The sequence below is a fragment of the Channa argus genome, chromosome 7 (genome assembly GCF_033026475.1).
Source record: "Channa argus isolate prfri chromosome 7, Channa argus male v1.0, whole genome shotgun sequence".
Classification (NCBI taxonomy): Eukaryota; Metazoa; Chordata; class Actinopteri; order Anabantiformes; family Channidae; genus Channa; species Channa argus.
Window position 1 is genome coordinate 28,066,196 of NC_090203.1, and position 24,401 is coordinate 28,090,596.

A 24,401-nucleotide genomic window follows, 5' to 3' on the forward strand; every position below is an offset into this window, starting at 1 on the left:
TGTCTGTTCCAAACTCTTTAGGAATTCTTTTGTAACACTTTCCAGCCCAGTGACCATCAGCAACTTTTCTTCGATCTTTGAAAATCTCCTTTGTTTTGGCCCTAACACACTTTTACAAAACTGTGTTATATAGATCAGACCGTAATAGTGGAGACTCAGATTTCTTTCTTTTTAGTGGGGCATGGCCTCCGAATGAACTCTGCAACTTAGCTCAATGCTAGTTTACTAACTACATTACGACTGTGCGCTGGAAGGTAGAGCAACCGCAGCTGTTGGTTTGATCCCAGACTCCTCCGGTCGCATGTGGAAGTGTCCTTGAGCAAGACGCTGAACCCCAACTTAGTTGCTCCCGGTGAGTGTTTGCCAGCTGTGTAGCAGCTGGTGTGTGATTGTGAGTGTGAATGGGTGAATAAGAAGCAGTATAAAGCGCTTTGAGTGCCAATAGGTAGAAAAGTGCTATATAAGTGCAGAACAATTATAATAAATAGATAAAAGATTGAAAAACATCAGCTACAAGTAGAGTATCTACAGATACTGCAGTATCTATATTTGGAAGACATTGGACATATTTGGAAAGTCAATATTTTGGTGAGCTTTTAAAGACCCTTAGTTAAATTTTCAGAATGATGAGTAATGGATTTGACACTAGTCACACAGCATTACTTGTCCTGTGAAGGTTCTCTGTCACTTTGTATCTTCATCCACGCTCTGTCCCACCACACACAGGCTGACTGGCAAACAGCAAGTGAACTTTGGCCTGGGTCACTGTTTGAATGCGAGCATCCCTGTCACCATTGATGTAATGAGGCGAGAGACATTTGGAGACCTCTATTATCTCTGGACAGCAGTCACCCTGCCAGTACACACACAAACACACACACACCAAAGTGTTGGGCTCTCTCAGCCTTACAGCCTTGTTACAGTCCGTCAACATACATTTCCAACATAACATATTCGTTAATATGATCATTTTAATAACATGGGGAAAATATAATACTGCCCACAATAGACAGCTTGTCAGAACACAGACTGCACCACAGCTCACGGGGGATGTGGAGCTACACACTGGTCAGAGTGTCTATGCTGATCGTTATCGTGGCTGATCAGTATATGATCAGTGTACGTTATCTGCATGTTGGCAACCACTATTTTTGGAGGACATGAGCCCACAGTGAAAATTAAGTACCTCCAATCAAGTACAGTACATTTTATGTAGTTGTACTTTAAGTATTATCATTATATTTTATACTTATACATGTGTCCATTTAGAAAAGTCGGTGCTGGAAAAATGTAAATAAAAGATAATCCAATGATTTTCAAATTGTTTGAAACCTGTATTTCAGTGTGGACACAATTACTTTACTAAGAAAAACAATGTCTTTAAAACAATGCTGATTCTGGTAATTATGTCAAAACCTGTACTGTACAGTTTGGCTGATGATAAAAAATAAGGCTGAAAGATCAGTGAAGGTAAATGTGGAGCTGATTTTAACCACTTTCAAACAGTGTCACACCTTTTGGAGTTTTTCATTTTTGGAACTACAGTTAGTTTTTTTATTTATTAAGAATTTGCATACAATAATGCAACACCATAACAAACCAAACTGTATATGGTGATGATACTTTACTTACTCATGTAGTTTAAATGTAATATTTTTACTGCTATTTTTACTTCACTAAAAGAAGTGATTCCTTCTTTCACCACTGCAAATCAAAGAGTCCATGTTCTCAGACATACTGCACAGCCAACACATCATTTTACACGTTAGATGCATGTTAGATGGAGACTGTGGCGCAGGAAGGTAGAGTGGTTGTCCACCAATGTCACAGTTGTTGGTTCAATCCCCGGCTCCTCCGGTCACATGTCAAAGTGTCCTTAAGCAAGACACTGTGAGTGTGAATGGGTGAATAAGAAGCAGTGTAAAGTGCTTTGGGTGCCAATAGGTAGAAAAGTGCTATATAAGTGCAGAACATTTAGATACAACACTTCTACGTGTATGATACAATGAAGTGACCAGATAATCAACATGTGCTATTTTACTAACATACATCATACATTATTATTACATACTACATGAACATACATTAACATACATTAACATATATCCAAATCATATGTTGGGCAACATGCGATTTGCCTGTGTTTATTTAGAGCTTAGTATGAACACAAATGATCATCAAAATAGTTTTAAAGAAATTTAATACCTCTAGAATTAGTATTTTCTGTTAATAGAGTGTTCAGGTTATGAATCCTTCACATCACCTATTTTTGAGATTGACCCCTGAACAGCCTGTCTGAGGGAAACCAGCGGATTTCGCATTCCTGTGTCAATGTAGGGTGGTGGGTGGGGTGCAGGCTGGGTGGGGGCTTCCTGCGTATCAACAGGGGTTACAAGTATTTTAGTGCCAGCATCAAACACTTCAACAAGGCAGTAAACAGCTTTTACATTCCCTTTGACAATGCAGCAGACAGAGGAGGAGGTGACACGTCGCTCCATTGACCCAGGTGCTGATTCACATCCTTATTTCACCAGTTATTCAGTCTGACATTATTCAGCATCCAACATGGGCTCAAGGCTCAGTGTGTTAAACAGGATCTAATGAAAGACACCTTGCAGCTGCATTATCTTAGCATCCAACATGTAGAAACTAAAGGTCACACACCCCACCTGGTTACTTTCTGTGTCTTGTGAGTCTCCTGACTTAATGGGAACATCAAAACTTCGGTCACTCCCATCAGGTAGTTGTGCAGAACACAACTGACTGAAAGGGACACAACCCCCTGTTTTGCATCTAAAAAATGTATCAGTAGTACCAGTATCAAAAAATTATAGATGGTTGTTTTAACCATTAGTAGTTTCTCCCCTAGTCAACTATTTATCTGCTTCTGTCAGTCTTACTGAAACCTGGCCAGGCCAGAGAGCAGACAAGCACTGAGTGACCTATTGTTGAACCAGGAGCCTGACAGTCCTCTCACCTCCTCATATTGGGGATGTACCTCACATTTGCACTTCCAACTACAAATCCCAAGAGTCAAACCATCCAGTTGCCATAAAGTGTGTTGTAAATCAGCAGAAATGCACAACACTGACATAATTATAATGATGTGTGAGCAAACAGCTGTTCATTTAAAGATCCTGCAGATGGAGTTTTATTTGTATATCCCATCTCATTTCCAGTCTTTTTATTTATTTTTTTTGTAATTATGTCCTGGAAACATACATAATTTCCCAGAAATTTGCTGAGTGAAAGGTATTTATGATTGACATTGAACATGGATGAGCCTTAAATTGCTACAGTTATCAGCTCATTGTATGTAAATGTTCTGCACTTATAAAGCACTTTTCTACCTATTGGCACTAAAAGCGCTTTACACCGCTTCTTATTCACCCATTCACACACACACTCACACACCGATGGGGGAGCTGCTATGCAGCTGGCCAACACTCACCTGGAGCAACTAAGTTGGGGTTCAGTGTCTTGCTCAAGGACACTTCGACATGTGACAGGAGGAGGTGGGGATTGAACCAACAACTGTGAGATTGTGCTACGCTGTTTTAGCTGTTTTAGCTGTTTTAGCTGTTAAGACCCTGGTAATAACAACTAAATAACAGCTATGTTTATGAAAAATATTTCACATTTATAGTATAATGAGATATCATTTAAAACGAATATAATTAAAGCTCCACATTCTTCAAACTATGGCAAACAGATTTATCTTCAGTCCTATCTCTCTATCTTTAGCTAAGTAATTCCAGCTGTGAGCAGCACAGATGCTAAAAGCAGCTTCACTGTGTTTAATGCCAACTTCAGGTGATATGAGTAGAACAGAACCAACCTGAAGGGTCATATTGTGCAAGACGTTTAGGACAGATCTGCTTTTCACCAGCCTTACACATCAGATCCACCAGGTCCTCTAAAAATCTTAACTGCAGTTAACTGCTAAATGCCTCCCTGTGTTCACCAGCTGCTCTTTAACTGTGTCTGTCTGCAGGTTTTGGACACCGATGTTTTAGAGCTTTTTCAATTCTTCTCTCCTTTTTTTTTTTTGTCCTTTCAGCCTTTCAGGGTCACCAGAGCGGATTATAGTCCTCATGTTGATTTGGCACAGTTTTTACTCCGGATGCCCTCCCCAAATTCTACCAGGCTGGGACTGGCACTGGAGGTGGGAAAGGGCTGTTGGGGTTTCAGTGTCTTGCCCAGAGACACTTTGACATATAGCTGGGATCAGGGATCGAAGCAGTGACCCTGTGGTTCGTGGATGACAGCCTTACCAACTGAGCTACTGAGCTAAGGAAATAAACTGGCCACTCGCCCCATACTTCAGGGGAGCTCTATATATTTATTGGCAAAGATTTTTTGAAGGACCTGGTGGATCTGATGTGTAAGGCTGGTGAAAAGCAGACTGATCTCTGCTAAACGTCTTGGACACTCTCACCCTTCAGGTCATATATATATATATGTTGTATTGGAACATGGGATACATTTACATACAGTTTGATTTTACATATCTGTTTAAAATACACTGCCTTCTGTGACTCTGGGCTTGCTGGGGGTTAAATTTGATTTTAAATTCAAGCAACCAGCATTTCATCTCACACATCACAACAACATATGTGTAATTGAACAGTTATAAAATATTTTTTAAATGCTTTAATGTTTAAATGGTGAGTAGCCTAATTAGTGTCTCTACAGCAGCTCTCTCTCTCTCTCTCTCTCTCTCTCTCTCTCTCTCTCTCTCTCTCTCTGTTGACGGGCAGTGAACTTGGTGGCGCGCTAGAGTTCATCGAGATGTCAGGGTCACAAGCGGGTCAGCCAGCGCGCACGCTGGGGGAGGAGATACAAACACGCCGCGGATGTTCGGCGCCCGTGCTGACTGCGCGCTCTTGCCGTGTGTGTGTGTGTGTGTGTGTGTGTTGTGTGTGCTGTTCACAGTAGGTTTGCAGCAGCATAACTTGTACCTTAAACACACCTTGGGACATTCATACACATATTGGCTGAATGGACACATTACTTTTAGTTGTGTCCCTACAGGATCATGAACTAACTGATCACACAGTTAGTTCTTTCCAAATCCGCCTGTCTGTAAGATTATAAAGTGCATTGTGTGAAGTTAAACATTAAAAAGTTGCAGTTGTTCATTTTGTTATATAAAGAGTCAATAACTGATGTCTTCCATCTGAAGATGGGACGTGATAGATATATTTGAAGCATTTCTGCGCTACAGTTTTAGAGTGAGTTCTTGGAGGTGTGTGTGTGGGGGGGGGGGCTTCCTTTCACCCACCCCTCCTCCTCCCCCTGCTTTGTCACACCTGAACAGCAGAATTCTGTTTCACACACTCGCACTGCGATGAGAAAAAGTCAGCAGCCATAGTTCGAGCAGGCGTCAGCCCTGTGTGTGTGTCCAAAGTAAACAAGTGTTCGCCCAGTAACTTACACAGGACACAGTTACCAACACATGGTTAGTGTCAGAAACTAGTCCATTAACCTTTGTTGAACCACATGAAGACACTGTATTGTTAATGAGCTGTGTCCTTCTTTTAGAGACTGTACATTGTTTTCTGTAGTATCATAATTACTGACTGAATATTTCTTTTATTTTAATTAATTATTTTGAGCAATTTCTGATTTCAATTTAAGAGGAAAAAAAGCAGTTTTTCCTCAGAATTCTGATTGTGTTGAGTTTGAGTTTTTGAGTCACAATTGAGTTTAAAGTCAAAATTCTCTCTTTATGCACAATGCTGAGTTTGAATGTGGAGAAATACATCTCTTTTTATAACCCTCTATATTAGAAAGACATCAGACAGTCAGCGTCTGTCCTGAGGCCTCCTAGTTGGTAACTTTGTTCTTCCCCATCTCCTGAGATTCAAATAACTAACGTCTTAGAAAAGCTCTGAAAGACAGTGTCCCCAGTAGTTTCCGCCCTGCATCTAACAAGCGTTTCTTCCACCACTGTGTTATGGGAGGCGAGGTTCTGTCCAGTATGCGTCCAGTGGTATTGGCAACGCCTTCTAACGCACACTCAGCCAGCGAGGCGCGTCCATCACACACTCATCCACTCAACATGTGTCTGGAAACCCGCAGCAAGCTGTCTCCATCTGTCTGACTGATTGGCCCTGACAGATATACTCACGTGTGACATTATGGCACGTTGTAAACAACAAGAATCCAAATGCAGAGCGAGGATGTGGTGCCTGCGCTCTGCGCGCAGTTTAGCCCGGGGACACCCTGGTGTGTGCGCGCGTTCCTCCGCCTGTCTCTGCTGACCGACGTTTGAACCCGCACAGAGACACAAAGAGAGATATCATTTTTATAACACACACAAGGAGAGAGAGAGAGAGAGAGAGAGAAAGAGATAAGGTTAAAGTCTCCTTTTGGATCCGGAAAACCATCATTCCATCTGTCTCTTATTATCGGACATTCAAAGTGAGGTGGATCAGGCTGTTGGTTTGAATGATATCATGCTTACATGTCAGAGAATATGTATTCAAAGCATCGAATTATAAAAGTGCCCCCTGTCAAAGAAAATAAAGGCACGTTTGAAAAGGCACCGGTGAGAGCAACGGGGAGAGGGATTAAGACATTCTTCAGCCTCTTTTCCATTTTGTGAAGCGACTGAAAATGTGCTGCTTAAAAAAAGCTTTTTTCCTCCTGAATGCAGGCCGCCCTGCAGGCACGATTACTGACCTTACAAACGGGGCTTAAGCCAAGGTAATGAGTGTGTAAACTAGCTGCCTTGTTGCCAACAAAGGCGTCTCAGGACGTGCTCCCATTGTCTCTGGGGAGTCGTCACCTTTTCTGAGTGAAATCCGCCGCGGATTGTCTGGGTGCAACAGGAGGTCGGAATTAAAGCTGCGGCCCCCAGAAAGAACAAATGGGGAGGCTCGTCAGCCAGTACAGCCCGGGGGCGGGGCCCAGCGACACCCACAATTAAAGATGAACTTTGTGTGAACTAATTTATCTGAGGGAGGAGAAGGTAAGCGGTTGCCCGCAGGCCTGTCACACTATAAAAGCACCGGAGCAGCAGCCTGGAACCTCAGTATCTGAGCGATTATCTCATCCAACGCTGCGACATGGCTGTGAACGCGCTGCTGGCCACCTTCCTCTGCACCTTTGTGCTTCCCATCCTGCTCTTTCTGGTGGCGGTGAAGCTGTGGGAGGCTTATATGATACGAGGCAGAGACCCGAACTTCCCCAGTCCGCTGCCCCCGGGATCCATGGGTTTGCCCTTCATCGGAGAGACGCTGCAGCTCATCCTGCAGGTAAATGCGCGGCACCGCTGCCGTTTATGATGATGAGTGTCCACATGCGGACAGAGATGCTTTCAGGGAACAGCAGATGGCGTTTAACCGTTCAGAGGCGGAATGTGGGCTGTTTAGAAATAAACATTGTTAAATAGTGTCGTGTTTTCCGCGCGGCTGCTGTGGTTGTGTGCGTGTGTGGGGTTGGAATCCACAGGTTTTATGCTGACTCCTGTTTATCTGCGTGTGTGTGTTCGTAGAGGAGAAAGTTTCTGCGGATGAAGCGGCAGAAGTACGGTTACATCTACCGCACACACCTTTTCGGGAACCCCACGGTGCGCGTCAGCGGAGCTGACAACGTCAGGCAGATCCTACTAGGAGAGCACAAGCTCGTGGCCGCGCAGTGGCCCGCTTCTGTGCGCACCATCCTCGGATCCGACACACTGTCCAACGTACACGGAGCCCAGCACAAGAGCAAGAAAAAGGTGAAAAGGCAATTTATTGAAACTCTGTTGATCTACTTGTTTAGTGATGTGGCTCTTAGGATTTACAGTAGTTTGAACTAACGAGCAAGACAATTAAAATCATTATTCTAAATATTTGGATCCATGAAACAATAGAGCTCAGTACTGTACCTGAGAAGGAATCACTTCGATCTGGAAGGTTAGTTCATCTGTGATCAATGTGCACGGAATCCTGACACTGTTAAAAGGAATTAGATGATGTGCTTGTGCAGTAAATCTGTCTCCAGTGGAGCTAAATTTAAATCTGTGCCTGGCTCTTGAAACAGGAATAAAACAGGTCGGTGCACTAAAAAGAGTTTCAGGTGACAAAATAAGTGACTGGCAGCTGAAATTGACAAATAGCACAATAAGTGCAGTAAGATGCAGAGCTACAGATCTAATGCAGCATATGTATTTAGACAAAGCAGAATGATGATAAATTAGGCGCATGGAACAACCCACTCACCCACTCCACTGCCCTTTTCTAGGCCATCATGCGGGCCTTCTCCAAGGAGGCTCTGGAACTGTACATCCCCGTCATCCAGGAGGAGGTGCGGGCTGCTGTGAAGGAGTGGCTGGCGAGGGATTCCTGCGTGCTGGTCTACCCGGAGATGAAGCGGCTGATGTTCCGCATAGCCATGAGGATTTTGCTGGGCTTCGAGCCGGAGCAGATCAAGGCCGACGAGCAGCAGCTGGTAGAAGCTTTCGAGGAAATGATCAAGAACCTGTTTTCCCTGCCCATCGACGTGCCCTTTAGCGGGCTGTACAGGGTAAGAAAGGAAGGCTCTGTTTGAAAAATGTAAAAATGAAAACTTGATTTACATGTATTTCATTAGTGTATTAGTAATTAATGTAATACATTTAATTGATGCAATGAATGTAATACAGTGGTCTTTGTGAGCATTTCTGCACATTTGCTTATGCTTCCTTGCAGGTCTTTTGCTTGTTTGTTTGCACATGTACACTGCCCATGAACAATTGTATGCAATTGTGTCCACCTCCCTTTAACAATCAGCTCTGTCCCTCCTCCTCCTGCTTCCTCTCCTCCAGGGCCTAAAGGCAAGGAATTTCATCCACTCTAAAATTGAAGAGAACATCAAAAAGAAGATGCAGGAGTCCGACAGAGGGTCGAGTCATACAGATGCTCTGCAGCAGCTCATAGATAGCAGTAAAAGGAACGGAGAGCCCCTGAGCATGCAGGTAATGACCACAAGATCACCTTTACTAGTCAAAAACAAACCACACATACTGGTTCTAAGCAGCTGGTTTTGTTAGGGTTACAAGTGATTGTGTGTCTCCTTTGTGTGTCCAGGCCCTTAAGGAGTCTGCGACAGAGCTGCTGTTTGGGGGCCATGAAACCACCGCAAGCACAGCCACTTCTCTGGTAATGTTCCTGGGCCTAAACCCTGAAGTTGTGGATAAGCTGAGGCAGGAACTAATGGAAAAGGTGAATAATGCTGGAAAGCCTCAGTTCTGGTTTTGCTTTGCGTGTTGTGGCTCTTCATCAGTCCATAGCGCGACCTGCTGTGGTCTCACACAAACAGAAATGTTCCATCATGGCACTTTGGTTAAAGCTGCCCTTTGCTTCTGTTTGCTCCTTTGGCTCAGGAGGAACAAGGGGTGGACATCAGCAGTCTAAACATCCAGTCCCTGGAGCAGTTAAAGTACACAGGCTGTGTCCTCAAAGAGGCTCTGAGGATCAACCCTCCTGTCCCCGGAGGCTTCAGAGTGGCCCTCAAGACCTTCGAATTCAATGTAAGTTGACAGTTGACAAGTTGACAGTCTAATGTTCATAAAGCATGTGTGTTAAAGTTCTTTCTTTGTCTCTTACCACGCCAGGGTTACCAGATTCCCAAAGGCTGGAACGTCATCTACAGCATCTGTGACACCCATGACGTGGCTGAGATCTTCCCCAACAAGGAAGAGTTCCAGCCCGAGAGATTCATGACCAAACCTTTAGTGGATGCCTCCCGGTTCCAGTACATCCCCTTTGGAGGTGGCTCCAGGATGTGTGTGGGCAAAGAATTTGCCAAGGTGCTGTTAAAGACCTTCTTGGTGGAAGTGGTCACAATGTGTGACTGGACTCTTTTAAATGGGCCACCCACCATGAAAACAGGACCTACTGTCTATCCTGTGGACAATCTGCCAACCAAGTTTACCAGTTATATACAAAAATAACTGAGAGCTTGTGTGTTTCCTGAAAGCTGCATGAAATGTGAATGTGTGTTTTACCTCCAGATCCAGAGGGAACTATTATCAAGGCACTTGGAGTTTTTGAAAGCACTCAGGTGTTAGTAAATGAAAAAAGACACAAATTATTCCTTTTAAACATGGTTCAATAAGGCTGTTTTTTTTTTTTGGCATGAATTGTACATATTGTAGATTTTGAGATGTATTTTACTTTTTTAAGATGTTTGAATTTGTATATGAACAAAGTCAACGGCACTATACACAGACATGTGATGAAACCCTTTAATCAGCTCAGAGGTGTGTGTGTGTGTACATAAAATAGAGTCTGTATACAGTATATAAAGTCTGTATATATTCTGACTTATTTAAGCAACGTGTTATATTGTATGAGCTTTTTATTTAATAAAACTGTTTTTTGGCAGTAAATATTTTTCTTTTTGCTGTTTTTAAAAGACACAGAATAAAAGCTCTAAAGTACATTACCTGAAAGGGTGTTAGCCAAAATAAATAGTTTTCATCTGTTTTCTGAACTGATTTTACAGTGTTAACATAAAAAACATAAAACATTATTAAAGGTCATTAATAAGCATGAAAATAAAAAGATTCATTATAATAAAAATAATGTGAAAAAAATATTATGAAGTATTAGCTAAACAGACCTTAACAGCATAACACACAAATTCAATGCAACACATTTCAGAAGAATTAGGACGGTGCAACAGAAGAATGTCAAAGCTGCATGATGCTAAGACAACTCCTGGTGGGACATTTTAAAACAGTTAATTGGCAACTGGTCCGTCTCGTCAATGGGCCTGAAAAGAGCAAAGAAGCTGAGTCTTTCAGAAGTAAATACAAAGATGTTACAGAACCAGTAAGAACCTTTTTTAGATGTACATGAGATGTCCTGAGAAGACTTTGATTTCTACTGGATATCTATACCTACAATGTTCAGGAGACACCTTGAAAAGTCATTGCAATATCTAGGACCCCTTTTCTGAGACAGACTTAAAATAGACGTCCATGGCAAATGTCCTTGTGTGGTGAGTTATTTCAGCAACAAATGTCAAACCACATTGTGCATGTATCACCGTAGCGTGGCTCAGTAGTAAAAGAGTCCAGGTGCTGAACCAAACAAGCCTGCAGTCAACAACTGTCACATGAAGAGCTTTGGAGTTTAATCAAGAACAAACATTGAGCAAGATATGGATGTTTAACTGTCAGAATCTGTTGTCCTCCTAAATTTCCAAACACAGAGTGTTGTTAAAAGGTGTTAAGAGGTGATGCAAATTTAAAATGAGCAGCCATTGTATTTCTCAGTTTCAATATATGATGGTTTTTTTATTTATTATAAATGTATGTATACATTTTTAAAAAATTATTCAAATGATAACTGGATTCTGTTTTCGTTTACATTATGAGTGTGTGTGCATGTGCGTGCGTGTGTCTGTATTTATGTATTTTCTAGCTACACACACAGGATGGGTGGTCCTGAGACACACTCACGCTCACATTCCATTATTACTGCACAATCAATAAGCCACGAGAAGAAAGGGAAAATTGGAGAGAAATCTGGAATCCACAGGGGGCCATGCAAAGCAGACGCCTGATGACCCTGGCAGATGAGCAGACAAAGGGTGAAACAAAGTTCAGTTTCAGTTCAGTTTCAGGGCACTGAACCAGTTTAAACCTCCAGCCGAACAGTAGCACAGATATGTGGTTGTTGCAGTGGGTGTGATTCTTCCCTCACAGTACGAAGACAATAACAGTGTCTTTCTGTTTTCTTGGTGTTTATGTTGTGGTGTTCAGTGAAACACAATTCAAATTTCTGCCTGTAGCTGTGGAAATCTAATGCTTTGTTAAGTGGAAGAGTAGGCAGAAAGATATGTGATGGTCAGATGATCTGCGCAGTGTATAAGTGCTGCAAATCCAATTTCCGGAAACGTCAGGACTCTAAAAGGCAATAAAGACAAAATTCTCTGATTTGTCAGTTCACTTGATCAGTGTTCCCACATTTTTCTGATAAATGTCTTGATGGCCTTTGTATTGTTGTTTTCCCCCAAAAAAGTGGGAACGTGGACTCGTCTGACCACAGATTCAAAAGCCAGAACTTTTAGGGCAACTGTCTGATAATCCACCAGTTACAAAATGTTTTTAATCTCTAACTAGTGGCTTTATTATCGGTTAATAAATGAATTGACCAATGTTTTATGGATAAGCATTAATAAGAAAAAACTTAAATTGAATAAAATCTATATTTAGCTATGTTTTTAGCTAGTTATTTTTTATTCAGGGAGGCTACACTTTATGCATAGTGATCGACAAACTTTAAAATAGTATAAATGAAACAAATTACAGTAGATATTAAATGATAAAATGTTCAGAGCTATGTTTTTTTGATATTTTGAAGTAAAGGTATTTTGCTGTCATCAGGTCGGCAGTTACAACAAAAATCATTCATCAGTCATGTGTTAACAAAGAAATCATAGTCAAACTAAATCCAGGCTGCAGGCTGACAACACACCAAATGAAAATTGAGAAGATTCCGTGTTGAATTTAGCAGATGATTATGAGAATATGATTCATTTTTCCCCTCCCCAGCTGTGCAGTGCCGGTCCAAGGTTTGCGTCAGGAAGGGCGTCCGGCATAAAAACTGTGCCAAATCGACTTGCGGACAATGATCCGCATGTTTAAAACATAAACAAGAGAATATGATTCATTTAGAAAATGAGTGACGTTATTCTTTTAAATGTAAAAATGTACATCTCCATATCCTTATATTACCTCTGGGCTCTGTACAGACACAATGGTACCAAACGTGGAAAGCTCACAGCAACGATACTGAAAGCTACAGTTGTGTTGTGGAGTATTTTTGAACTTTTCAGTCTTCATGCTAAGCTAGGCTAACCATATTGCCAATATTACTAAATATAATAAAACAATAAGCTAAAGAACACTGACAGTGAACGTTGTGGAGTCTTTAAGCAATTTAATTAGCAACATGAAACCTTTTCACTGCCTGCATTTGTAATACTTTGCTGGCTCAATGGGAGCCAGTGTTTCTCCAGACCGTTGAGTTTTGGTCTCACTCACTCGTTGTTTCTCCTTCTGGTGTTCTGATTTACACCCAGAACCCTCTACTCCAGGCCGACATCTTTGCATTGTACTGTTGTCCGTGGCCCTGGTTTATTACTGTGCTGCTCACGATTATTGGATCCACGAATGCTGAACTGTTTAACTTATTGTAAGTCACTGTGGATAAGAGTTTCCCTTTACTGACCAAATTGTAATAGTAAATTGTAGCTGACATGTTTATGTCCTGCCATCCTATCCCTGCAGTTCCAGCCCTCGAACGATGTGAATGAACTTTTCTGAACTGTGCCTGCTGTCCTCACTCTAAAGAGCAGTCTGTTGCTCTCCATTGTTTGCGTCACCTAGTGAAGTTGAAACTTTGCATGGCCAAGGCCATTTTTGTCTACGTTTGGGATCATTGTAGTGAATTTACAACGCAGTGTTGAATGAGGTTTTAAACCAGCTTTCTTTCAATTAGGTCCTCAGGCATGAACTGGGTGCAGAGTAAATCAATGTAATAGCTGTAAAGTAGTGTTAATGAAGGCAGTACTTTTTTGAACCAAACCACTGTGTTGCTGTGAACAGTACATGAGGAGAGGGTTGGAGCAGGAGGAAGCAGAGATATGCACAATGGTGACAGAAAAGGAAAATAGAAATGTTAGATCTCACTTATGAACTTCTGTGAATTCATTTTCTCATAGACTCAGTTGGACTTAAATGTGTATGTGGTTCTGGACGACCCCAAGTCTCTCAAAGTGGAGCTCAGGTCAGATGATTCCACCCATTGGATGGAGCATGTCAGTGCATGAATGAAAGACTTAGAAAGTTGTTACATAACATGGTCATGGATTCAGTTTCCTGCATGCAGCATGTTTGTGCAGTAAGACTCATGTTGGAAGAAAAACTGAGGAGACAGTTACAATGTGCTGTTCCAGTGTAACAGTAACCAGAGGTGATGTTATACAGTGGGTAATATAATCTTACAAGCCTCTTAAGCTCTAGGGTCCTGGAACGTGTGACCTGCCTTCACAGACATTCAAATTATTGCCAAAGAAACATTTCCTGGACAAAATCTGTTGGCATTAATCTTTCCGAGTCTGAATCTGTGACTAAATGAGAAGAATGTTGGACTGGACACAGAACAACATGGTCTTAACAGTGTCATAAATGCTGCTTAGCTTTCAACATATGCTGGAGAGTAGAAACTCAGTCGCTGTTACTCAAATTTAATCAAATCCTCACATCCCTTTGATCCCAAAACCTGCAATCCACCTCTGTTTTTTTAAAGAACCTAAGACGAGAGAATCTTTATCCCACCATGAAATTAAACAGCATCAAAAATGACTGAGGGGAAATATATTTCCTGATATATTAAATAATGGACAATAAAGCACAAAACACCTGAAGCTAATCAGCTTGAAACACATGCCACTGTCTTCTGTTTAGGAATCTTTGTTAAACTCCTCATGGCAAATATCAGCTTGATTAATAACGTCAGATTTTAAATGTAAACGCCACTGAGTTTAAAATCATTTTGAGCTTGAAGATGGTTAAGAGCCTCAGGTGGTAGCAGAGGAATAAGAGATTGATCTCTGGTTCCTACTGACAACAAAACCTCCAAGCTCTTCAAAATAGCATTGAATAAATAAATAAAATAAAAGTATTTTAAAACATAATTAGGCCAGAGAACAAAAAACACAGGCATTGAAAGTCTTTTGTATTTCCAATTTAGAAGAAAAATATCTCATATATTCATCAAGTAATTGGCAGAGGAAGAATATAATTCAATCAAATACTAGTCTGTTGCTTAACCAGGCACAATGAGGATGTACATTAACTTCGATGGGCAGCTACTTGGTCTGATACCAGGCTTTACGGAGAGTCAATCAGCTTCTAGTGTTTGTGGAGGAGAAGTCAATGTGAGTCAATAGGAGCGTTAATTCCTCAAATTGCATTTGCACAGTATCTGCTGGCCCCTGGCTCCCTGCTGTGAACTCATGCAAGTGGCCAATAAGAGATGCTAATGCCATCGTTAGCATGGTCGTTAGCGGCTCACCGTGATCCTTCATAATTTGAGAGACCGTTGACAAGTTCAAGCAGGTCAGATTGAGGTCAGGACCCTTGGAGAGCTGCTTACTATATCACCAAAGATTTCGGGTAAATGCCCTCAGAGCCATGTAACTACTGTAACATGATTTAACCACTGTATCCAAAGAGGCTTTTTTCAGTACACTGAAAAATCAAGATTAAAGATCAAGATTAAAACAAGGATCACACGCAAACGTCATCACACGCCTTTAGTTTAGGAAGTGTTGGTCACATATGTTGAAGCTGCATCAGCTTTTCTATACATTTTTGTTGGGGGCGGCATTAATGCCGTTATTGACAGTGAGCTGCAGAAAGACACGCGCGTTATACAGGAAGATAGCGAGAGAGGATACAACATAAAACAATGGTCTCTGTCTGGAACCAAACTGGGGACGGTGTAATTATTGAGCACACATTGGGACCAGCTTGCTCTGCTCGTATCACTTCTGTGATTCTGAACTCACATCTACAGAGCTCAGTGCTTCCTAGTGAATACAGCATAGCTTTGGTCATAATGATCCATTTAATGTCTTGCTGACTTTGATGTGTATATTATCCATTAACATTGATCATTGATTATCAAACACGGTTTTTGTTTTTTTCATGGGCTCTTCTGGTGTGAAAGTCCAATATATAATGTATCAGGTATTTATAAGTTTATGAGTTAAACTAAAGATCAGCCTTATTCATTAGAAGCAGATCAGACGACACAATAGTTTTAAATAATCAATCATTTGTTGTTGTACTGAGCCAGACTGCAATGGACGCAGTACTAATTAAAAGGTTAGAAATTGTGGCTGCTCTTGTTTATTTGCACTTAGATTGTGTATAACTACTTCCAAATGTGCCCGTCAATACAATTCACGTCTCATTTACCTTGTGTCAGACAGTCATTAAGGTGAAAGTCAAGCTTGTCTTTGGATAGTCACTTTCAAATTCACACACACACACACACACACACACACACACACATGTCAAGTGTCTCCATGTGATTAATGATGAGTGGCTCAGCTTTCAGACTCAAGTCACATGCACAAAGACTGGCTTTACCTGTGAGGACACACATGCTGATAGACGAGAACGATTTCAACTGTGATGCAAAACAGGTTCTCTTGTGTTTTTGTACTGTAAGTGTTAGAAGCTGGTCTGATTTCTTTTCCAATTTCTACCACACTGAGAAACCTTTCTAAACAAATGTGATCGGTACATAATGAGAATTGGTGTAGTGTAAAGAGCGAAGCAAAGCAGTATCAGAGGGCAGCGGTAGCTCAGTTGTTAAGGCAGTTGACCACAGTCCACAGGGTCAGTGGTTTGATTCCTGGCCTCTCCTGGCTACGTGTCAAAGTGTCCTGAGTTGCTCCTGGTGGGTCAGGTGGGAACCTTCCATGTCAGTAAGTGTCTTCAGTGTTTGTGTGTGACTGGGTGAATAAGAAGCAACGTTGTGCTATATAAATGCAATGTTTAAGTAATGAAAGATTAGTGATGTCATTGGCTGTTTTTACCTCAGTGACCTCTGATGTGTTTTCTTCCGTGTGTCCTTTTGTTTGTATATGTGGGATGTACAGAGCAACTATGCTGGTTTTCTTTACGAGACTAGGTAGGTTCTTTGTACAAGCAGCGAGAAACAACCAACCGTGACTCCGTTTACATGCAGGGAACAGTGTTAAGTGCACTTAAGATACCTGGTTACTTGAAATTCACGTATGCATGCAGCCAGAGAGTGACCTGATTTCTCCTTTACCTCAGACGTATTTTGATTTTAACTGCATAGTGACAGAAACGCTGCTTTCTTAATTTTCTTTCTTTCCTTTTTTTGTGACAGCACACAGGAGAAAAGAGGAGACACACAGTTCTGAATTTTAAAAAGAAATCTGTGGGGGGAAAGTGACTTATTTAGACTTTCAGGAGCCACTTTGTGTTATTAACATCTCCGTCGTGCTTTAGGCAAACTCTGTTTTAAAAATGTGGCAGCATCACCCTGTTATCGATCTCTCTGTCATTCTTTCACTTAGCTGCTTGTTTCTGTCAGCAGCCTTTATGCACATGCTCAATTGGAGAAAGCTGATTCGAAAGAAATCGCCATTCTCTGACCCCAGATTTCAGAAACCAGCTTCAATCAGTTTCCAGAGAAAACCGCCTGTAACCTGATTACTTAAGTCCATGTAAACACAGTCAATATGTTGTGTTACCTACAACAGGAACATGAATCAGGCTTGAGTTCCCCTTAATGGCTCTGTGGAGAGTTAATTTGGAATGACAAACCAGAAATGGGAGAAGAAGGATGAAACACACAGTGCATCTTAGGTGACGAGGTCAAAAAGGTTTATATCACCAATCTTTTACAAGACTTCTCACTTTTGTGAGCTGCAATCAAACATCTAAAGGACAATAAAAAGCAAATAAAAGACACAGACAACACCTTTTCCAGTGCTATTAACATTTCCTGAGGGTCATTTACATCCAAATACACCACCTTGCCCCATAAACACTGAGAGCCCAACTCTCTGATGTCAGAGGACACGTTCTAACATACGAGCTAGGTAGTGAATCATTCCGTTTCTGAATCAGTCTGTTTATACCAGGTACAAGATGTTTTCTTCATCAGTCTTTTTAATGCATACATGTGTACACACACCACAAACACACACCTCCTATGATTGGATGGGTGTCAGAAGGCCGTGGAGAGGCCAAAGGATCTAACAAGGCCATGTCACATTTCAGAGACCGTCAGTCCTTTGATCAAGAAGAAAAGAAAAAGGTTGTTACTTTGAGCATGACGCTAATATAACTGTTTTATTAAGGCTTCAAGAAGGAACACACACACACACACACACACACACAGTCTCACTGTATACTAATCTCCATACAATGAGACTGTAGAGAGGGAACTAGGAAAAAAAGGTGTGATCTCAAATATTTTATGTTGTGTCCGTTCATCTTAGTTTTTGCATCTCACTGTGGCCAAGAGTCAGCTGTCATTTACTTGGAACAGACATTATTAGTACACAACTGTCACTCAGGTACAATGTCGTCTTTCACAGAACACAGTGATTATTTTGGAAACAGTACAAAGTAGTTTTGACTTTTCTTGAATCGGTTTCTGAATAAAATAAAACGTATATATATATATATATATATATATATATATATATATATATATATATATATATATATATATATACACTTTGTAGACAGACAAATCGGCTTGGTTTTGTGGTTTTGACTTGGTCAGCACCAAGTGATCAACAGTGAGCGAGGAACTGAAACCTGACCACATGTGGTCACTGGGGATACGTTCTGTCAGGTGTGAACTCTCTGAGCTGGATTTACACACGATCTGGATACCAGGGTAATAGCTCTGAGCATAGCTCACACACACACACACACACACACACACACATAAATGCAAAGGCCCCCACCCACACCTACAAATGAACATTTGTGCAAACACATCTATCATCCAGTTTCACTTTCCGCTGGCACTGCGTATTTCTGTAATCAATCATAGTCCCAGTGTTTGCTCTGCTATCGGCCATCTTTCATTGTCACCTTCAAAGGACGGTCCTGTCTTCTCTGTAGAGTGGTGTTAGTGTGTGTTTCTCTGCATGTTAGTGAAAGAGAAAGATGGAAGAGAGATAGAAGAAGAGGTTTGCAGGAACTTTTTCTATGATCACTGTTGCTTGTTACCAAAAGTCAACAGTTGGTTTTTCATGCAGGTCTGAAACCAGCAGTCAGATGCTAATCTGAACAGCATACAGGCCTCTGAGAGATCACTCCAAAACATGCATTTTATGTGAGCGATGGGGGCCAAAACTCCACAGTCCACCATTTGGGGAAAAAAAGTTTATCTAAACAAAATAAAAATGTCCACCTTATATTAAGTCTTAGGTTTTTAGTACAAAATCCCACATTGTGTTCAACTGCAAAAGAGAAACACTGTTAAGCAAAATAGATTTGGCCTCTAAATAGCAGTTTTACACGTGTCCAGCAATCCTATTTATTTAAAAAGAGTAAAAATGTCCACGTGTACACTGTCATAAGGTTGTGGAAGCATGTTTTTTGGCCTTCTTGATGCTTGTTAGATGCTAAACTGTAAACAGGATACCATCCAAAATATTATTAACTGATCCCCATCATCGCCTGCGGCTTCTGGCCTTTCCCTCTGCTTTAAATGTGCTTCATTAACTTTACATACAGTTGTCTTCAAACATTTACCCTGCAGTGTAATAACTGTAGGTTACTACTGCTGTCAGAACAAGTGTACTAGCAACCGGCAATAGCATGTACAGTGATGCTTCTGTGGCCTGTAATGTCCCTTTCACAGCACCAGAGGGCAAATATTTCAATCAGCAGCACTGAAGCACTTTTTTGTCCTTTCAGTTTATCCCATTAGTTCAGGGTCACCACAGCGGATCATTGTCTGCTCGTGGATTTGGCCCAGTTTTTACACCGGATGTCCTTCCTGATGCAACGCTCCCCAATTTCTACCTTGGGCCAGCACTGCACAGCTGGGGATGGGAGGGGGCTGTTGGGGGTTCAGTGTCTTGCCCAGAGAGACTTTGACATATAGCCGGGACCGGGGCTCGTAACCACTGACTGCCTTTACCAACTGAGCTACAGCCGCCCTGTATTTATTCTTGATCAACATTTATTTGTATGTTCACTTATTATAATATCTGTGTGTGATCAACAGTATTTTGTCTTTACATATTTGTTTACCATGAAGGTCCCCAGCTGATATACTGGCTACATACTCACACCTGACATTTATATGTTAATGACCTTTTCTTTTTTTTTTTTTACTTTATTTGTAATTTAGCTAGGACAGCTGTGGGAGATACAGCTAGTACAAGCCAGCCAGCGCAGGGGAAATTGGCATTATTATAATTATTATTACATAGTGAGTGCATTTATATGTGTGTGTGTGTGTGTGAGAGAGAGAGAGATCCTCCACCCCAGCAGCTTGTGCATATTTCATGTGTGTTTTACACACAGGAGGAGAATCTAGCTGTAGACATGCATTGGTATTGGGGTTACTGTGCTGAGTGGGAGTGTGAATGGGTGAATAAGAAGCACTGTAAAGGTAGAAACGTGCTCTCATGACTCTTCTGGGATGAACTTGGAACTGACTTAATGCAGTTGTTCAGACCGATTTGATGCATTATTTAGAAATGCCGACATATTCACCATAACTTTTTAAGCAATCTGAAGTAAGAAGGCATCAAGCGCATGACAGGGCAGGTGAAAGAGCTGTAGGTGTGTTAGAAAGAAATATTTCTTACATAAAAAGTATCACACTGATTAAACTAAAATACTGAAACAACATGTGACACAGAAATGCAATTGGCTGCACATTTGGCCTCGACACAGTTCGAACATAACGGAAAGTAAACAACCTACATTACTTTAATGATAGTGTAATAGCTGGATTAGGTTACTAAATACATTTTTTAGGGGTCATTTATTTTGTCGGAATTCCATTTTAATGTAAACATTCCAACTCTGTGTTAGTGCTCTGGGTCAGCAGGGTCTTGCAGTGGTAGAGAAGAGATATGAGTGAAAACCCACAGCCAGAATCAGCTGATGTACTGAACGTACTAAACTGTCCCAGCTGCAACAAATAAGAAGAGATGAGGATGAGTGTGTGTAAGTGTGTGTGTGTGTGTGTGTGTGTGTGTGTGTGTGTGTGTGTGTGAGTGTGTGTGTGTGTGTGTCCCAATACACTTAATTAATTGTTCCTCAATCTCTGCTGGGCTTCACTCTGAGGATCGTGGTGTCATGATTCAGGAGAGTTTGCTGGTCCAACACACTTCTTTGTTGGAAACCCGTCAGTGATATTGATCAGATGTGAAACCACATCACAGCATCAGCACAGTTTGATGCCAAAATATGTATGAACAATAAAACAGAACAACTTCATTGGAAGTTTTTCATCTTTTTATCTAATTTGTCTTCAGATGAACCTTGTGTGTGTGAATGTCCCTGTGTGTTGGGTGTAAATTGTGGTGGCAGGAGTAAGAACAGAAACCGATCACACCATCTTTAGTAATACAATATAGTAAGAATATGCAAAACAACATACCTCAATAATATTTGCAATATTGTGTAATACTGGTGTGTGTAATCTATTAATAACCACTACAAAATAAAGGGCTGCAATGTATTTACATTTTTACTTTGCCTACTTACTAACTTTTCACTATTTAGGATTAAACATTTCTACACATGCAGTCATCTATTCATTAACATTTACACTTTCTGCTGATTAGCATTGTGGTCTGTTCTACCTGCTTTGATAGAAAAGTGATATAAATATACAAAGTCTTAATAAAACGCAGCTGGAATTCTTCCAGCCACGACGCAGGAACGGTCTATTATTATAGTGCATCATTTCCACACGTGTGACACATGCAGCAAAACGAGGGGAAACCAAATACCTCACACACAGGGTCTGAACGGAAATCAGCATTTGTGCTGAAGGGCTTTCACCGACACCAGTAAAAGACGATATGACAGTCTTCCCCCTCCCTCCACCCACCTCATACTGTTATCTGGCCTGCATATGAACCTAGCTCACCTTTTAACCCCAATGTAGCAGCTTGCCTGGTTGTATGCATGTGTGTTAATCTTGCCTATCACATACAAACAGATGAGACACAAGTTTGGGGGGGTAGATGCCAAAAAAGACATAATGAATTGTGGAAGAGGTGGGAGGAGCTTTTTTAACGCAGGGGAATGATATGAAGACAGCCATGTTTGAATAGATTCTAAGAGACAAATTCCTCTTAACAACCCACTAGTTCAGGAAAGCACCAAAAGTGAAAGTCCCTCGTGTGTCTGTCATAGACTAAATTTAGATGCTAGATGCTGCAGTTGAAATGCAGGTGAACTCTCTGAATTTAAAAGATGGTTCCTGGTCCTGCAATGGAAACACCACAAACTACTCTCACAGGTCTGACCTTTTCTGAACTTTTCATGATCTCAGCTTGTCATTTTCTCAGGTGGCTCAGTTTCAGTTTTAATTGTTGGTTGTGTGTCATATTTCCTCTTCTTAACTATAGCAGCTACTACCCAGCACACGCAAGGCAGTTAAACTGCAACAATACACCAACTCATTGTTCTGGCTGCAGATTAGGGGAAACAGGTTGAAGTCCTCCTAAGTTTTAGCCTGGTCAGGCTGCTGAATGTAGGATCTCAGTAGCCTTCAAACACAGGATCCCAGCTGGCCCTTCTGGACCCTCTGTCAGCTTACACTGAACACACTGACCGTGCTCCAGAGTTCATGTTCCACAGATACTGGCAGCCTGCTGATACTGTGATGTTCAGCATGAAGTATAGCTCACACAGTAAATGTTCTGCACTTATATAGCGCTTTTCTACCTATTGGCACTCAAAGCGCTTTAAACTGCTTCTTATTCACCCATTCACACTCACAATCACACACACATTCATACACTGATGGGGGAGCTGCTATACAGCTGGCCAACACTCACCAGGAGCAACTAAGTTGGGGTTCAGTGTCTTGCTCAAGGACACTTCGACATGTGACAGTCGTGACAGTGCTTATACTAAGGACATGTCTGCTCTAGGTTGTGAGTTACCTTATAAAAATGTTGAATAAAAGTCATTCAGTTAAGTAAAACTTAAGTAGTGCTTCATTTTGTTGTCTGCATAAAAGACGTTCAGAAAATCCAGTTGATAAAGTGGAAAGAACAAGTTTTGGAGGTTTGTAGATTATCACAGGAAGAAATGGAGGTTAACAAGTCCTAATTACGCCATTGTACTCAAAGACAGAGAAGGTTCCAAGGTCAGCATTTCTACCCTGAGAGGTTCCTTTCCTTCAATGTCTGCAGCTGACTGTCTGGGAGAAGATAAAGTCTGGAGGACAGAACAGGTGAATCAGCACCCATCAAGGAAATAAATCTATCTTATGGGACATTATGACTTCACTGATACCAAATTATTTCAGTGATGGGGCTCTGACATCAAGGTTCTCAGGAGGTAAATGGGTTAAAGTTTGGGTGTAATTCAGAACTTGCTTCTTTTGGTTTAGATTGAGTAGTACATGTACATTTCTTTGACTTCCCAAAATCAAAACATCTCTGTACTTCTAGCTGAAAAATGCCTCTAAATCACAACGGAGGAACCTTCAGTTCAGATTACGTAATTTTGTTGGTCACATTATGGACGTTGTAATCAAGGTCAACCTGCTTTTCCAAAGATGGCATCATCTAAACTCCTAAAGAGGAAAACCTCCTCTGGGTGATGTCATCTGGAGGAGTTTTCCAGCTAGAACCAAATAAATATTTTCATATAGTAAACTCTGAGGGAAGTTTAAAAGCTTTACTGTACATTTACATCCTAAACTAATGCTATAGAAAGCAAGTTGAAAGTTGCTGAAGTTGCGATGCGACAAATATTCAACATTGCGAGAAATATTTAAAAACATCAGCATTTAAAGGTAATAAAGCATCAAGATGACGCACAGGATACAACTAAAAGCAGAAGCATGCACCATGTGATGGGGAGACACTTGTGGATGACAACAGCTGTCTTTCCTTCGCTTAATACAAATGTTGCATTCATAAAGTAGGAGGCCGTTACAACATGCCGTATTTTTCAGTTTGTGTCTAATGTGGTAAAACTCGTGTGATGGCATCAACTGCTACATTTAAACTTTTAAGTTCTTTTGCAGTTTTCACTGCATTAATTAAAATCTTCAGTCAGTCCAGGCACCAGCATCATTTTTAGGGTATTGATTTGGCCCAGGTATCAGAGAAGCCCCCCGCAATAGCTGTTGTGTCAGGGGTCAGAGCCGGCTCAGCTCTGACCCCTGAGACTTCGTTGGTACCTTTTCATATAGCAAAGTGAGGCAGCATAGCCATGTGCTAAGTGTGGCTTGTAAGTGTTGGAGGAACTACTTCCTGCCCCTGATGTGCATAACTGTGTCTTTCACACACACACACACACACACACACCACCTCAAGGGTCACCAGGAAGCAGAAAACAATAGAAGTAAGCAGACAAAATGACTCCTAGCTAATGGCTTAGCACTTAGAGCTTTCTTAAATGTGCACACACACACACACTCACACACACACAGAGCTAAAGGAATCAAAGCTTTTCTCAACCATTCATGTGGATACGTGTGTGTACAGTAGTTGATTTGTGTATCACAGTCGTCACACAGACGGTGACAAACTTTCTGTGAGGCTGCTGTGTCCATCATCTCCATCCAGCCATGTCTTATGTTTCAGCACTGGGCCGTGTGTGTGTGTGTGTGTGTGCGCTGTGGTAACATGTTGTGATG

At 41.3% G+C, this 24,401-nt stretch overlaps 1 protein-coding gene across 1 annotated transcript; it reads left to right on the forward strand.

The window, feature by feature from the left end:
• The first annotated feature begins 6,888 nt into the window (after window positions 1-6,888).
• Window positions 6,889-10,324, forward strand: cyp26a1 (cytochrome P450, family 26, subfamily A, polypeptide 1). Its single transcript, XM_067511919.1, has 7 exons — window positions 6,889-7,262; window positions 7,502-7,726; window positions 8,233-8,514; window positions 8,795-8,944; window positions 9,057-9,191; window positions 9,353-9,499; window positions 9,584-10,324. The coding sequence occupies exons 1-7, from the start codon at window positions 7,074-7,076 to the stop codon at window positions 9,920-9,922; spliced, it is 1,467 nt and encodes a 488-aa protein (XP_067368020.1). The 5' UTR covers window positions 6,889-7,073; the 3' UTR covers window positions 9,923-10,324.
• Window positions 10,325-24,401: the final 14,077 nt, after the last annotated feature.

Coding starts and splice junctions, on each gene's coding strand:
- cyp26a1 (XM_067511919.1), top strand. CDS start 7,074: ATGGCTGTGAACGCGCTGCTGGCCACCTTCCTCTGCACCTTTGTGCTT. Junction 7,263..7,501: donor CGCTGCAGCTCATCCTGCAG/GTAAATGCGCGG, acceptor GTGTGTTCGTAG/AGGAGAAAGTTTCTGCGGAT. Junction 7,727..8,232: donor AGCACAAGAGCAAGAAAAAG/GTGAAAAGGCAA, acceptor GCCCTTTTCTAG/GCCATCATGCGGGCCTTCTC.